We start from the raw sequence: 17,189 nt of genomic DNA on the forward strand, positions 1-17,189 counted from the left end.
TTTATTTCATCTCATCATCCTTTATTTTGTTCATGAGCAAGCACCACCTTCACCAAAAATTGCCACTGAATGTAGAAAAGTGAATGATTATGAGGGCTGCATCCAACATTTCTCAACCTTGCTTACCTTTCTTTACAAAAAAACTAAACAATATAGACAAAGCCATTTGCAAAGTGTGTTTTAGTAGTTCGGCCTTTAGTTTCATATTACTATTTGACAACCCCAAGCCATAGTACATGAGATCAACACCCCTACTTTCAGACTCCTTTTTTTTTTTTTTTTTTTTTTTTTTTTCATAGGCTGGACATGGATGCTTGAGTACATGGAGCACAATGTAAATTTTACTTCATTGATAATCGAAAAAAATTACAAACCTGCAGAGAAAATTCCTATTGTTCTGTCCTACCTTCTTAGTAAACGCTTCAGCTGAAAAGACTCACCCGGAGAACCATTTCTCTTAAATTTCCATTCATTCAAACATGGAATGGCCTGCTTTCATCCAGTGACTTAACAAATAAACAGAGTTAAGTGGTTGTACTAAATATAAAATATCATAAGCAAAAAATATTCTCACAGATCATGACACAATTTGTGCTAGAAAACTGTGCAAAGGGGAAAAGGATATTTGACCAGTTCTTATGATTTTCATGCTGCCCTTTGTCTTGGTTAGGAAATCAGGCATTAAACTTTAAAATGAGATTTCACTATACACACATTGTTAATTTTCATACCCACATACACTGCCTAAAGAATTTCAATTATATACATCTTTATAGAGGTGGATTTCCTCAAACATGATTTAGTACAATATTTATTCATGATACAATATGGATCTACGTTCTCTACACATCAATATGAACACAGGACATCTATGCAGGACAATTAAAACAATCACTACTGATAAAAACTAGCTGTTGACCCCAATTACAACAAAAAAAAAAACATTTTGCTATAACTGTACAATCCTAATGTTGTTAATTACAAAAGAAAGAAATGGCCACCAGTTGGAATGGTGTGGATGAGGGCTGTGTTAATTATGTTGATGTGCAGTGACAGGCGAAAGGCACTCCCAGCTTTGCTAAATCAATCATGGACTGCACCTCTGGTCTGAGCTTTTTCTGAGAAGAACCAGCTGCCAGATTGTGATGGGAAACATCAAACATTTCCAATTAAGGAAAGGTTATCAGACACGCCAAAGCACCCTGATCAATCTCTAATTGTCCTTACCTGCCAGTCATAAAAACAGAAACTAAATTAGACTAATCTTAACAGCAGTAGAAACAACAAAAAAAAGAAAAGAAAAAGAAAAACTTTTGGATTTCAGCAGTAAACAGAAAACATCCATGCAATGAATCAGGAAAATTACAATCTAAACAAAGTACCACTTCACCTAAATTCGACATTCTCCTTAACGTAAATCTGTATGTAACATATCTTTCCAAACCTGACCTTTATACAGTCACAGAAAGGCCGTCGAGCACTGGTTTAATAGAATTCAAACGGATGAATGACCTCTCGATGAGGCTGCAGAGTTCTTCCTCGAGAATTTATGTTATATATTATTCCCATAAAATATTTTCTAGGACTGGAATGACCAGGCCGTCAATGAGTGAGTAAATTGTACACCAAAGTATAAATATGAACAAAAATAAATGCAACTGACTGGAGTAACAAACGATCAAAGACTTTTTATCCATCATGGCACTGCACAGATGTCATGAAGCTCAAACGTTTGTCCAAATTACATCAGACTGGCTTGATCAGTAGGGGTTATGACAGTAGACATCATTACAGGAAAAAGTACCACTACCACTCCAAGATGGCTTAAATGCAGAGTGTCTCAACTTTACAACATACAGTACCATTTAAACAAATGTATTTTCATCACCTGAACGTGATTATTCTGAGGGTCCAAATATATAAACCTCTGTCCAATAGCGGACTTCACAGAAATTGAAAAGAACAATGCCTCGTAAGTTGTAGCATTTGCACCTGTGCAAGACTACATTAGCCGATTTTCACGCCCACCCGCTCCGTTAAATAGAAAATAATTAAAATAATTAAAAAAAAGATAAGACAGAATAAGCAACACTTTGCCACAGAAACCTCAGCCTCTGTCATGGGTTTCTCTTTCTAAAGCGCACGATCATGATGGAAGAGCTTTCCAAATGTTTATTTATTTTTTTTTTTTACCGAAACATGCTAGAGCCTCTGTAACACACACAAAAAAATTATTCTACAGCAGGTACTGCAACGCTTTAGATACTGGACACCATGATTTCATCATATTTACAAAATATCAGAAAGCAAGGTTCTTCTACACGCATGACTATGACTGCAAATTTTCATGCACTATAAAAAAGAAAAAGAAACATGGAGCAAGAAGAGCAAGAAGAATTATCAAAAGCGAAGAGACGAAACTTATTTTTAAAGTTCTGTAGCAAACTAATTCCAAATTTGTGTGTAATATACATAAAATTATTCTTGGTTTCAATGACGTTACAAACGAGGAAAATGGTGCAAGGCATTTTGTTACAGAGCTAATAAAAATAAATTCTAGGCCAGGTATCCCACAAATAAATACAAAATAAAAAGGAAAAACTTAACTTGCATTCAACTATTATGTGATAATTATACTACACTGAACATCACCACTAAGCTGACACCAGGGAAGCCTTGGCCAGTGGAAAGTAAGCTAATTCCGCGTGGTCCGTCACCACAGACACTAAATATATATATATGTATTTATAGGTATATATATATTTATATATACGGATTTTGCTTTAAGTATTTATTTGTTTAAACTCATGGCTCTGTAGGTGGGGAATCTGGCGAGGAAAACTGGAACTCCTCACTGGTGGAGAGGTGAGACAGTGAGTGAGTGGGGAGGCAGGTGGAACTGTGTGTGTTTGTGTGTGCGTGGGCGCATTTTTCGCATGTTATCAGAGTGGCGTGTGCACTCGGCAGCGTCAGTAGGTCAGAGTGGAGTCATCCCACTCCAGCTGCTGCTGTCGGCTGGTGCCCTGTTGGTCCTCTGGCTCTGCCCCTTCCTCGTCCTCGCTGCTCTCTGACTCTGCGCTAGTGATGTCGTCTTCCTCCTCGCCGTCTTCACTCTCCTCTTCCTCATCCTCATCCTCTTCGCTGCTGTGCTGATCTTCATAAGTCTTCTCAGGGCAGGAAAAGAAAGAAGAGAACGATGAGGATGGATTTTTTTTCATACACAAGACTTGTGCTGAATGCTGTGGTAAAAGTCAACCAATAACTATTACAAATGTTCTGGGTGTATTCAGTACTGTTTTACCACCCTGTCGTTTGACTAATATTTTTGCTTTTGTAAGTGTCGCCACAAACTGTTGCTGCTGAAAGAATAACGAGTGTTTCCATAACAACAGCCTGGCACAAGAGAGAAAAATATGAAGGATTCATGCTGTTCTGGCTAATTAACTGGAAAAATCTAAAAGTAGTGACAGCTGATGATTTGGCTCTCACAGCCAGAAATGTCCATAAGAGGCGTTCATTAGTATTAATAATCCGTTTTGTTTTACAAGTTTAATCATTCGCTGTGTTCGTGAAAGCACATGCTTTTGTAGCTTTTCTGCTAGCTGGCTGGGATTGACATTGATTCGTTAGTATGTATGCTCTTAAACACAGTTTTTCATCCACACCAGACACAGATTATATCTGTTGCATCTACTGTCCGCTATACCTCCATAGGATTGACTGTGATGGTGAGGGCGGAGTCATCCCAGTCCATCTCATTCTCTTTGCCGTTCTCCTGGTCCCTCATGGTGCGCTGGTGAGCGGCACGGATCCTGAACACTCCCAAAACGATCATAAACACCAGGAAGCTGACACACACCACGATGACGATTGTGGCAGCACTGGGTACAACTTTGGGGCAAGAGAGAACAAGACCGAGCAAAGGAAGACATGTTTAGACACATTTCACTTAACAGCTGTCAGCGATATGTGGCTACTGAGGACAGTGAATAAAGAATTTCCATTTCACAGTTACACACCCATGCATAATGCATAATCTGTCAAACTGCAGCACGAAAAGAAAGCAAAAACACCCCTTTCCATATCTGCCCCTGATTTCCAACTGCCTTCAAGACAGGCCATACCTGAAGCTTGATGTGTGTTGGCCAGGTTGTGTCCTGACAGGTCCACTGAGGCATGCTTGACTTGGTTAATGAACTGAGGTTGATACATGGCATTATTAGCATGCTCAACTGGGTTAGCTGTGTGAATCACACTGACCTGAGAAAACACACACAGACAGTACCACAGTTAAGTCAAGTCTTTATTTGTCACATACTAGATACATTATGGCACAAAGAAATTCTTTCTATGCATATACTAGAGCGAGCTCTGGAGCAGACAGGGCTTAAGGGCCTTGCTCAAAAGGCCCAGCAGTGGCAAGTTGGTGGAGCTGGAATTTGAACCTATCTTCCACTCAGTAAACCAAGAGCCTTAACCCTCTGAGCTATAACTGACCCCAATAAAGAACATTCAATTCCAGTTCAGTGAAGACATGCTTTTAAGTAATGAGTCAGACTTGGACATTCTGTTTTTAAAAAAATATTACACTAATATGATTTCATCAGTTGAAATGGAGTTTCATACAGCCTGAAAAAACAGTACTGTAAAGACTGTGTTTGGTTAGCCTTACCTCAACCTTGAAGTCATTGCTGATATACCGGCCATTGAGTTCTGAGCAGACCAGTTTGAACTTCCTATCAAACAGAGCTTCTGTGTGCCAGTTCCTATAACGGATGAGGTGCAGGACCTGCTCGTAGTTGGCCATAGTGTTTACACCTGAGCCCAGACAGGAACAAAACATCAGATTTAATAGGTAGACTTTCTACATAATTATTACAATCAGTCATAATTCGTCAACTCTTGTATATAATAGTTTTGTAAATAAAATTTCTTTTTTAATAGAAACACACCAGTGATGACCATGCCCATGTTGGAGGAGCTAATCTCCAGGCCTCGCTGCTGAACCTGAGCCAAATCCACCTCCAGACTCTCGTGATTTCCATCCAGATCTTCTCCAACTACAGTCACTTCACACGTGTCCAGGTTATGCACGATCTCCTCAGAAACCACAGACTCTTGCACTGTCAAAGACATTTTTTTATTGATTTAAATCAAATCTAGTTAAAAGTTATCTAGTGCTTTTTTTCCTATTTGATGCTGAGGGAATTAGGAATACTTTGCAAGTCATACACTTAAACATTACCATTCAGATGATTAAGAATAGCCAAAAAACACAAGCCAACAAAAAATACTGTTAGACTTCTGCTGCTACTTTGCCATCATTCATCTTTAAGTCGCATAGAGAGGCATGGATTATTTCCAGAACCTCACAGCCTGTTTTTTCCTATTAGAGTTCACCATAAATCTCTTGAAACCTTAAGTTGGCTTATCCTCAAGCACATACTTCTTAAAGTATTTTTTACTTCTCAGCACAGATCCGGCAGATGGCACAGCTCTCATTCTTTCATTTCTCTCTCTGATAACCCCCTTAAGGTTTTCAACCTCTCACTATTTCAATCTTTCTGTTTGTTTCAGTCTCTTGTTTTCGTGGCTGTGATGACGTACCCGTGGGCTCGTCTTCTCCCTCAGCCTCTGCCTCAGCCTCCACCTCACGTGTGATAGTGCTGACAACACGCAGTTCAGGGAACAGAGTCACACCCTCAGTGCTCTCGAACTCAGCCGCTCCTCGTGCAAAGTGGTCGATTCCACTCAGGCTGATCTTTGGCTCCTCTGGCTGAAGGACCATCACATAGCCCTCCGCATCAGGCACTGAGATGCACGTCTCCTCGTTAAAGCACCTGAGGAGATCATTGCCTGATCATTGCTCAAATTTACCTGACTGGCACTACATACAGGAATAACATATGTGACTACACTCAGAAGCTGGTTTATGGGTCAAAGCTTCAAAAAAAGTAAACAGTGTGAAGGAAATCGAGTTGTACAAGCAATTTAGGTTACGAAATCAAATAATAATACAAACAATAAAATCATGCCTATTTAAAATGCACTTTTGTTAATGATCATTTAAAACAAAAACATTTCTTTCTGTTCTCACAAACAGAGAGAAAGAGTTGCTGAATACTAACTTGACGGTGGTGGTGACACGCAGGTGGCGTATTCCTGGTGTGGGAAACTGTCTGGAGTTCAGGTAGGAGATGTGCTGCATGACCTTCTCAAAGCTCTCAATATCATCTCCCTCCAAGGTTAGAGAAGACTGATTGGGGTTAAAGTCCACCTAAAAAAAAGTAATGAATCAGACTCATTGAGTCATCACAGCCAATCCTTGAAAAAAATGTAATATCACTGACATTTATTCATCTATCTCAAAACTATCCACCTGAAAAAAAAAAACAGCTCTCTGGCATTTATCTTGTGAGGCCATAAGGATCTTATTCTTTAGAGCTCAGGTCATATAGCTATCTTTACCATTGTGCTACATCAGCAACAGAAATGTATAAGGCTCACACCTTCACTGCTGAAGCCACTTCCTCTGGGAGCTGCACATCCAGACCCTCCTTACATGTGTACAGGCAGTCGATCACCTTCTTATTCTCCAGCTTCCCAGAGCGGAACATGAGACCAGCCAAATTTCCCCGGAAGTACTGGGTCATGTGAGCGCTGCCACCTGGATAAACCAAGGAGGTGGAGTAAATGAATAACTTAATGAAATGTTAAAAAAAACAAACATGTTGTCTTTTGCTTTTAATCTCCAGGGACTCAAGCATGCTCTGGATCTTCATAAACACATCAAAAATGATTCATGCAAGTTAGTACGGCCACTCTGCTCTGCTGGTCGAGATGAATAGACGAATACAGGCCTCTAGCCTCATGCAGCTCTGCCTTTGCATGGTGAGCATTATTACTGTGATCCACACAGAGATAAAGTGGTGAAAAATAAATGGAAATGAATATGAAGATGCATGGAATAAATCATAAAAATAGGTTTAAATATTAGAAACTATTCGAGACATGCATAGCTAGTGTGTGCCAGAGGAAGCAGGGGTCCTTCGTTGAATCACATTATTTTTTTTCCGCCTTCTCAAGTAAGTACGTAATGTCCTATGATCATGCTGCTCATGATCTTGCATTCATTACAGGTGCATTTAAAGGACAATGTGAGCTGAGGCAGGAGCTGTGCTCTGAAATATTCCAACACAGCTCCGTAACATTAGGGTCACTCAGCTATATATCACAATTAAGTCCTGCAGAAGAACTGCTGGCACAACCAAAAACTGCAGCACTTTTCAACGCATTCCCTGATCTGCGGGAAAATTAAAATGCCTGGCTTAGATAAAGAGAAAGAAATTAAATAAAATGAATAGTAGATAAGAGCAGGCAGGATGTGTGTGCCACAACATCTGGTCAGGATCGCCTTGTGCTGGAAATGTTATGCAAATAGAAGCTGTGTGCGCATCCAATCCTCACACGGCTTAAGTCAAGCTATTTTCAGCTGTGCAAGGATTGCATGTATGAGGTGTTAATTCATGAACATACTCTCAATTTTCGTGCAATTAGGGAAAGACTTAGGCAACCTGTCAAAGGCTCTGAGCCTGTCTCTGTGTCATTGTCATGTCCTGAGAGGTCTGTGGAGGTAAGACAAGAAGAGTGGGGAAAGACGAGGCTTTGCTTTAGTTAGGAAAGGATTAATAGGATTTTTACAAGATCATGCATTTTGACAATAAACGAACAATTGGATAATATTTTATTTGTTTATTTTTTTTTTTTTAAATAAATACCTGCATCAACCAACTATCTCAACTATGCATTGTGGTCAAAAGTCACATTTATTTGCACATAACAGCAGACCAATGAAATGGACGGGTTTTCACCTGGAAAAGAAAAGCTGCATTATTTTGACAGTGAAAAAGCATCATAATATCAGTGACTATACCTTGCCAGCAGGCGCCAATAGTGAGCTGACTTCCAATCTTTGAGGCATGGAGAGGGTAATCCTCTGTGACCAAGAAGGGCTCGAAGGACGCTCCATCCACAAACAGAGACACAGCAGGGAACTCGATGTTCAGCACATAGTGGTGCCATTCTTTATCACAGACCTGAGAACAAACAGCAGATCAAATACTGCATAAAAACAAATGTTTAAAAGTCAAATTTTATATACTGTATACAGTACTGTGCAAAAGTCTTAGGCACCATATTATATACTGTACCAATTTTGTTATATATGTTTATCATGTCTGCATAATTATGTACAAAATCATTCAGTATTTCCATACATAACTTAAAAATTAATAAATAAATAATGTTACAGGAAAATATATGCATGGCTGTAAAGAAAAAAAAATAGTACAAGACGTTTTCAGATGAAAACTAAAAACCTAATGTAAAAATAGAAAGGAGCGAGTGTGACCAAGTTACCAGAAGAACTTATATTCTCCAGCAAGCTCAGTAAAACCTAACAACTATTTTACTTATAGTACTGTCCTGGGCACATACAGAGATATGGCATAAGCAGTAGCAGGCGGGGCCTCAAGGTAATGGACTTGTATTTGCAGCACATCCCATCAACGCTAAACTGGATTGAAATCTGGAGAATTCGACAGCCACAATCTTTTTGTTGTGCTCCTCAAACCAAGTTTTTCCAGCAAAACACTACCCAAAGCATTACACTGCCCCCACCAGCTTATCTTCTTCTCATAGTGCATTCTGGTGTCATCTTTTCTCCAGGTAAGCGACAGACACACCCACACATCCACATTATGTGGTCCTTGGTCTGATGCTCACATGGCCATTGTAAGCACTTTTGGCGGTGGACACGGGTACAGAATGGATACTCTGACCAGTCCCCATACACAACAAACTGCGATGCACTGACTCCTTTCAACTAAAACCACTATCAACTTTTTCAATGATGTGACCTACAGTAGCGCTTCTATTGGATCAGACTACAGGGGCCAGCCTTCCATGTTCCAGTATTTTATGTGCCATGTCACACGTCACATCATCTTGAACAATATATGGTAGAAATAAATATATCAAAGTCCTACAGAATGTTTTCTGTAGGTGCTCTGAGGATTTGGAATTTAATATCAACCGTAAGATAATAAAAACTGCTTTTTTTCTTGGCATCAAAAGCATTCCTTGGTAACATTTACGTTTGAAAATGTTTAAAAGCTCTAAGTGTCTGCCTACAGATGCAGATGTAGACGCCTACAGATAATGTTTTGACTTTCTAAACACAGCTCATTAAACTTAAAATGCTTAAATTTCACATTCAGATTTTTAAAAATTTTCTCTTGCATTGCTTAATTCACTAGTATCAACTGTATAAATCTTAAAAGCCCACATACAAGCACACATACAAGCCCTTTTATACATGAAGTAGTGCAGATTTAAGTAAACAAAGAGTCCCATTCATTATTGCGTTGTAGGACTCCAACTATCTATGTACATAAACTTACAGCTATGTTGCAATAATTACCATTTACTTAAAGTGTCTTTGTTGACTTACTTCATCGAGTTTCCAGTGGAACTCTGCTGGTTTATAGTTCTCGGCCTCAGTCGGGTCCTGACGCAGAAGCAGCACCAGACGGCAGTTGTGTATATACAGGGAGTAGTGGTGTCTGTTCATCTCTGGGGAAGAGAGCAGCACAGGCAACATGCTCATGTTCTTACACATTTATAAACCTTTTGGGTTGGTTATTTCGTACTGAATTTATTATTTTGGATTATTTGTTAACTTTCTTTGTTGTGCCAGTAGGGTTGCCACCTGTTCCGGTTTTCCCAGGACTAGCCTTTTTTCAGCTATCCACCCAGGAAAATATGACATTTCCCAGAACACATAATTTCCTGTTTTTAAATATCTGATTTTATATAGTTATATTTTGTACATATATATTGCATACTTATTACAAAACCTATCCTAAACTGCCAATGACATAAAACACAACAAAGTTGAAAAATGAACTCCCTAAAGGATGGTCAGTCCTATTGTCTGTCGTTCAACTGTGTCAAATTTGTTTTGTACAAAGATGGCAACCCTCTCTCAACCCCACTTCAAAAGTCCTGATTTCGGGCTTCCAAATGGCGCAGTGGTTTGATTCGCGGTGATTTGATCAAACTAGATCGCTAGTTTGATTTCCAGGTAATGCTTTAACCTCTTACAGACGAAGGTCCACAGAGAGCTCTCTTAGAGTGGAGGAATGAGATTGCCAGGGGAGGAATGCCAAATTAATCACAGGTCTACAGCCAATCAGGGGTGTCTGTGAGCTCAGGCAAATGGAAGGAGCGGATAGCGCTGTTCTCCCAGTGTGTTACTCCGCCCCCAACAGTGGGTGTGAGCGAAAAGATGCGGGAGGCTGGCGTCACTTGGTTCGGAGGAAACACGTGATAGTCTTCGGCCCTTCCGACTGAGTGGTAGTAGTAGCCTTAATGTGGGAGCCCCCTAGTGACGGGGAGGAATTGTACACGACAATTGGGAGGGGAATAAAAGTCCATATTTCAATTGGGGCACAGCATTTGGGTTACAGCACAGCTGCTTATATTTATCTCACATAATCCCTGTCACTCAAGCCCTATCCCAGCTGATAATACTGTTTAGTCTTTCTCAGACATGGGACAAGGCTGTAACGACCAGCTTCCAGTGAGACTCTTTAAACCATTTGCTGGCAAATTGTGGGTTAGTGCAGTTAGTGACTTATGATGTACTTTTGTAAATTACAATTGTGAATCAAGCAGCTTAACTCTCAAAGTATGATCTGAGACCATACAGTAAATATCAGTGCTAAAGTATACAAAGGACAAACACCAGTCTCTTCATATGTACAGCATTTGGCCATCATTACCTGTCTTATCAGAGTTGCAGAGGATGGTTTCTTTCTCCCGACCACCAGGTCCGTGTCTCATCCACACTGAGATGGTGAAGGGTTCCTTCAGGCTTGTGCTCACCACACCATCAGGAACCTTCACAGCCTGAGTGCCATTGAACTCAAACACCTGGTCGCTGTCATGGCCGTTGTCAGTGGGAAGGCCTGAGGTCCAGTTGGTGGGACTGCTGGGAGAAGGCAGCAGCTCCACAGTGTCGGAACTGGCACCTGCTTACAGCCAGAAAATACGGATTACCCACAGAGAACAACATATATATAGATGCCAAGAATAATGTCATGTTGCCTGATACCTAGACTAGACAAGTTTTCTCTAGAAAAAAAGAGAGCTAATTTTAGATCATTTAAAAAAATATATTAAATACAATTCTCTTTAAACCTAGAGATGGTTCTATGTGAAAATCCCAGTAGATTAGCATTTTCTGAAATACTCAGACCAGACCGTTTGGCACCGACAACTATGCCAAGTCCTTTAATCCTCTTTCTGATGCTCGGTTTGAACCAGATCATCTGGGACACCTAGCTGGTTACGTGGCCTACAGTTCGGAAGGTCCCGAGTTTGACCACCATGTTGCCAGTTCTGGGCCCTTGATCAAGATCCCTAACCCTCAACTGCTCAGATGTATAATGAGATAAAATGAAGATGCAAATCTTGACCATGTCTACATGCCTATGAACACTGAGTTGCAACCATGTAAATGACTGGTTATCTTTAGCATTAGCATTACCATTAGCAGCATTACCACCGGTTAGCATTAACAGGCTGTTGAAAATGTGTACTTAATAAATTAGCCAGTGAGTGTAACCTCAGCTATATTGATGACTAACTCTTCATGTGCGTTTTGAATATGGTCACGTATCTAAAAATGAAATATGTTGGCAAATAATCTTTTACCTCCTGGGATGCCTTAAATAGCATCCGTTCATAAATGAAAGGTCAGTGAGTTAATCTGAAAGTATGCTCCACTAAATTACATACAATATACTAGGCACAGGTGTACAGGCACAATCTAATTTCAACACAATGTTATTTCATGCCTGTATATATAATGTCCTGTTTAAAAAAAAAAGGCAATTTAGTCTTGCTTTATGTAGCTTTAATCCTCTATTCAAGAAAAAAAAAAACATAGAGGTGCAGAGACTAAGATTTTAAAAGGATCTACTTGAATGATTCAGCATTGACTGACACATCAGCAGTGATGTGAAAGCGTGTCTTAGGTGTATACCTTGTCCATTTTTATTATACCAGTCTAAAGACAGAATAAATAAATTCATATGACTCACACAACATTAACGAACTGCTGTGACTCACCGCACAGACGGTGCAGGGATTTCTCAGAGTATGTGTCCCGGTCGCAGCCCTTGCCGATGTGGTTGGTCTCCAGCTCAATACTGGCCTGGATGGAGGTGATCGGCTCCTCGCAGGTCTCCAGATGAATGCTGGGGAACAGGGCCAGACTTCCTGTGCCAGGCTCGTACTCAATTCTCTTATTAAAGCCTTGGGAATTAAACACATTTACAAAAATTAAGTTCCTTGGAATACAAAGATGTGTGTTAAGGTATTAATTATGACTAGTGAAAGAGCTACTGTATGTGACAGTGTGGCCCCTATAATACAGAGCACAACCAGTGTGTCATGCAGTAAACACTCCATACTAATAAAGCATATTGTCAGTGCTAAAGCAGTAAGCACTAAATAATGGTTAAGATTTGCCAAGCATGGTGGAAAAAGGGAAAAGCTCAGTGTATTCAATGTACAAGACAAAGAGGACTCTAATACCTTGCCAGCTGGGTTTACAGGTTGGTTTGACATTGATTTTGACAAGGACATCCTCTGAGGCACGGTTCTTCCCACAGTCAAAGGCGGTCACTGTCAACTTGTACGCGCGTTCCTTACTATAGTTCAGCTTTTCGGTGTTCTTGATGTTGCCTGTATTAAAAACATTTTTTTTAGCAATATGCCAAGAAAATCAAAAATCTAAGTAGTCTAGGCTTCACCTACTGTAAATATATATATAAATAAATGAAAAAGGAAAGAAAGAAGGAAAGAAAAAAAGCATTTCAAATCTATGAGCAGGGCTCTTTTTGTCCTAGCGCATTCCACACCTCCCTCATCTTACCATCCTTGTCAATAGTAAAGGGCACATCGGGGGTGACGATCTCATAGCTGCAAATCTGACTGAACTGGAAGGAGCAGTCAGCATCTACGGCTTCAACCTTAAGGATGCTGTCGTACGCTTTGCCCTCAATGACTGTAGCCTTATACGACTTCTCCTTGAACACGGGTGAGTACTCGTTCATGTCGTTCACTTGGATATGGACAGTTGCCCTGCAGGAGAATAAAGTGTCAGTGCCAAATGGACTGCTGCCTGGATCAACAGGGCCACCAATGATGCAGGTTTTATTGACAGATGATTGTTAACTGATTGGGGCTGAGCAAGGAGGCAATGCTGACTCACCAGTATTATCCTTGTGCACAGTTAAAACACCTTCACATGGTGAAATTTTGATATTTTCTACTGTACATCGTTCTAAAAACAACAATTTAGTGAACCTGAACTAAAACAGGTATCATATTGGAAGTAATTATACTTTTATAGCCATTGCTTTAACACATTACTTATTTTTACACACCATCTTGTATAATATCAGATTATGAACTGTTGGCATAAACATCATCAGATCAGTTACTTACTTGTGAGATTTCTTCATGTTGGCTCCATCAGGTCCCTCTCCACAGTCATAGGCTTGGATGGTGAATGTGTGTTCCTTCTGAAGCTCACAGTCCAGCTTGTCCTTGGCCCGGATTACTCCTTCGCCTGAGGACTTGTCCAACATCACCGCCTCAAATGGAACATTCTGGCCATGAATACGGAAGCCGCAAATCTCCCCTGGACACGGTGAGAAAAGGGCAAAACACAATAGCTCAGTCCAGACCTCCGCTGAGACAAACACCAACTGCTGTACACGTTCCGGAAAAATAAATAAATAAATAAATAAATAAATAAATAAACCCATGGCAAAAACAAACAGCACACCACACTAAAATAAGAACAGCCAAAGTTGTTTTGGCAGCCAAAGGGGTTGGTACTTTGGGGTCTGTGGAGGAAGCCAGAAGCGCTGTTGAATGGGTAAGTATTTAGGAGGGGAGGGAGGGTTGGGGGGGGCGTTAAAAGGGTGAGGCTGAGTGTCTTGTCCAAGCCACTTGGTCACATTGCATCCAGTCATGCAGAAAGAAACCCAGAATGTCGACAGGCATTCCACAGGAACACTTGTTATAAAAAGGAAAAAAAGGACAGAAAGAAAAAAAATCAAACAAAACAGTGTGTCATTATGTACTGGCCATTTTATCCCTACTGCATTCATATGTATAACAATAACCCCGCTTGCTGGTTTTAGTAAGAACAAACAGAAAAGAAAACAAAGTTAAACAGTTACAATAACAGTTGATATCCTGATGCCGAGGTATAATATAAAGGTCCAGCTCCGTTTCAGAAATACCAGTTCCAGACCTTAACACAAAAAGCATAAAAAATTTAAGAAAAAAAAATAACTAACCCAGATTTTAACAAAAATCTCTCTTATATATAAATAATCCAATAATTCAATCCTTTAATAATCCTTAATAATGTGAAAGAAGTCTTCCTGTGCAATGTTGTCTCTCTCACAGCTTAAAAAAAACTGAAAAAGTAAAACATGATAAAATTGAAAAGAATTGGTGAAACTAAAACCACTGGATGAGAGCAGGGTTTAGAAATATTGACTTGCATGACATCCACATCAAACAGCAGCCACTTCTATTTAAAATAAATTTATTAAATACTATTCTGAAGGTACAGTATATTTACTTGAAACAAAAACATGTTGTGTACAGCCTAGGGCAGGAAATCATTTGAAAATTTTCATTTCTGATACCAATTTGAAGCGTAAAACTCAATACTGATACCAAAATGTATTTTTTTTGTCATATCTACAGTACTGTACGAAAGTCTTAAGCCACCCCTCATTTCTTCGTTGTAAATAAAATGAAATGGAATGGAATTATGACGATTCGATTCTTGAAATTTTAACAGATATTATACTACAGGCTGCAAAATGCTCAAAAAAACAATTTAAAAATCACTTGTTAATGTAACAACCTCAGCAGGGACCTCATTTCCCTTCTCGTCTGTTCCAATGACTCAGCATCACCAGTATACTAATCACCAGCCTGATCATCCGTCATCATCTGCGCGTTTCTCACTGGTTCACGTCTAAATTTTTTTGTAATTGACTAATTTATTGATCACTATGCGGCTTAACAAAGAAACAAAAAACAAACAAACGTTCCTCTGAAACAGGAACCGGACTAAAAAAGAGAGACAAAAAAAGTCCTTCAGGAAGCCCGGAGAACTATTCCTCAAGACTACATTAAAAATACAATTAAGTCTGGTTCTTTAGAAGCAAGATATGAAGAAATGATGGGTGACTCAAGATGTTTTAAATCCTAGTGAAGTACTCCCAGCAGTACTTCCTAGCACTGGGTGTTTGTAATTAAGTTGCTACATAATCCACACAAAAGACAGAATCAGGACCAGGACAATGTTGTGTTTAAAAGTTAGAATGATTTTGATAAAATGATTGTGTTGAGATTACGTTAAATGAATGACCTCAAAACAACAGAACATGCTCGTTGTTTGACAAGATAATATTTTCTAACCTCAACAGCAGGTTTATTAGGGGACCATCACTCGACACCCTCACCAAAAAGACCAAATGAAGATCGAGTCCTGCTCAGGCCACTCTGTTAACAAATATTGCTTTGAAGTTGTATTCGCAACATTACACTGGGGTAATTCGTTCGAATAACTAACAGTGTCTTAGTGTCCATAACAATGCCAAATTACCGTTTCCACAATCCATGGATAATCAAGTACCAAAAATACATATGGCTTATTATGTTGATCAACAATGGCGAACTAGATAGCTACTAAACATTATGTATGTTTCTGTACTGATATACGCTGCCCAATCCTAAGCACAGCACGCAAAGTAAATTTCTACTTCACAAATACAGTAGGTCTAACAAACATAAAAAAATATGGTTTTCCAGAAATGAAACAGGTTTTTTTTTTTTTTTTTCAAATGATTGTGTATACGCATGTACCATTTTATTTAATGTTAACACCATCGGGATACAGCTAGGCTCTGTAAACTACAGTGGATGTCTCATGCATTGATATTTCTACATTCCGTTAAACCCCAAGGAAACTTTTCATCCAGCTATTCTACTTAGTTTAACAAATAATTTGAGGGTGAGAAAAAAAATAAATAAACCAAACCATTAAAGAGAAGTGACATTATAGCGCATGACAGGAGTTTTCGTGTGAAGTGCAGATGCCTTTTGCGTTAGTGGGTTAATAAAACGATATAATACAAAATAAAAATAAAAAAGAATATACATAAAGGCAGTAGAAAGAGCCTCTGATCACCTTCTTTGGTGAAGGTCACTTCAAAACTTTCTACAAGAAGGAAGAGAAGATAAAGCTGAGTCAGTTAGAGAAAGAAGAAGATTCCAAAGAAGAAAAACAAAGAAAGAAGAGCAAAGAGGACAGAGAGCATCACATTTCTTTTATATGTACAGCCATTTTTATTTTACTGACTGAAAAAAAAAATCCAGATTTAGAATTTCCTGTCCTGGTATGTATAGGTACAGAATACAGAGAAAAGAAAGTTAGAATTAAAGAAAAAACAGGCAAGAGTGTAAAATAAAAATGTAATTTTTAAAACTGAATATCGGCATGACTATACCCTGAAGAGCCATTACATTGAAACCAGGGCGTGGCTCTGCAAGGCTTTTGGGAGGGTTTTGTAGTGTTTGGCATTAGGACGCTGACAGTGGATCCTTTAGGTGCTGTTAGATCTGGGGTGGAGCCTCCGTGGATAAGACGTGTTTGTCTGGAGCATTCCATGAGTCTGGAGGCCCAATCAGCAGCCCTGTGCATGGTGTGCTGTGGTGCACTGTGTATTCTGTTGCCTTTTTATTGTGACCAGCAGTAACTTTTTTAGTCAATCTGTCCTGCATTGGCTTTTCTGTGGCATCAGACTGGCAGGCTAGCCTTTGGTTCCCGCAGCCATAGGTGAGCCTTGGGTGCCCATGATCCTATCACCAGTTTGTTAATGTATAGTTGATGATTAGTGTTATTCAGTTCACCATGAAGTTCACACCTGGAATACCCCATCTCCAATTACATTAGTGAATCGAACCTAACCATTGTATAAGCTACTAAAATGTATTTACTAGATCATTAACAGAAAGACAAATTG

General features: G+C 39.4%; 1 protein-coding gene across 4 annotated transcripts in view; it reads right to left on the reverse strand.

Annotated features, from left to right (window-relative positions):
- The window catches only part of clstn1 (calsyntenin 1), a 38,539-nt gene continuing 21,350 nt past the window's right edge, over positions 1-17,189 (reverse strand). The window contains exons 3-19 of one of the 4 annotated variants that reach the window (XM_053482456.1): positions 16,355-16,384; positions 13,579-13,774; positions 13,004-13,212; positions 12,664-12,813; positions 12,196-12,381; positions 10,845-11,093; positions 9,512-9,633; positions 7,934-8,096; positions 7,575-7,625; positions 6,510-6,667; positions 6,129-6,277; positions 5,608-5,840; positions 4,953-5,123; positions 4,673-4,818; positions 4,125-4,260; positions 3,707-3,891; positions 1-3,164 (exon numbers count right to left, since the gene is read on the reverse strand). In XM_053482456.1, the coding sequence (XP_053338431.1) occupies positions 2,970-3,164; positions 3,707-3,891; positions 4,125-4,260; positions 4,673-4,818; positions 4,953-5,123; positions 5,608-5,840; positions 6,129-6,277; positions 6,510-6,667; positions 7,575-7,625; positions 7,934-8,096; positions 9,512-9,633; positions 10,845-11,093; positions 12,196-12,381; positions 12,664-12,813; positions 13,004-13,212; positions 13,579-13,774; positions 16,355-16,384 (2,729 nt within the window). In that variant the 3' untranslated portion in view covers positions 1-2,969. The remainder of the gene's footprint in view (positions 3,165-3,706; positions 3,892-4,124; positions 4,261-4,672; positions 4,819-4,952; positions 5,124-5,607; positions 5,841-6,128; positions 6,278-6,509; positions 6,668-7,574; positions 7,626-7,933; positions 8,097-9,511; positions 9,634-10,844; positions 11,094-12,195; positions 12,382-12,663; positions 12,814-13,003; positions 13,213-13,578; positions 13,775-16,354; positions 16,385-17,189) is intronic. The other 3 variants (XM_053482458.1, XM_053482457.1, XM_053482459.1) reach the window with 3 other exon arrangements.

Source organism: Clarias gariepinus, chromosome 22 (assembly GCF_024256425.1).
Source record: "Clarias gariepinus isolate MV-2021 ecotype Netherlands chromosome 22, CGAR_prim_01v2, whole genome shotgun sequence".
Classification (NCBI taxonomy): domain Eukaryota; kingdom Metazoa; phylum Chordata; class Actinopteri; order Siluriformes; family Clariidae; genus Clarias; species Clarias gariepinus.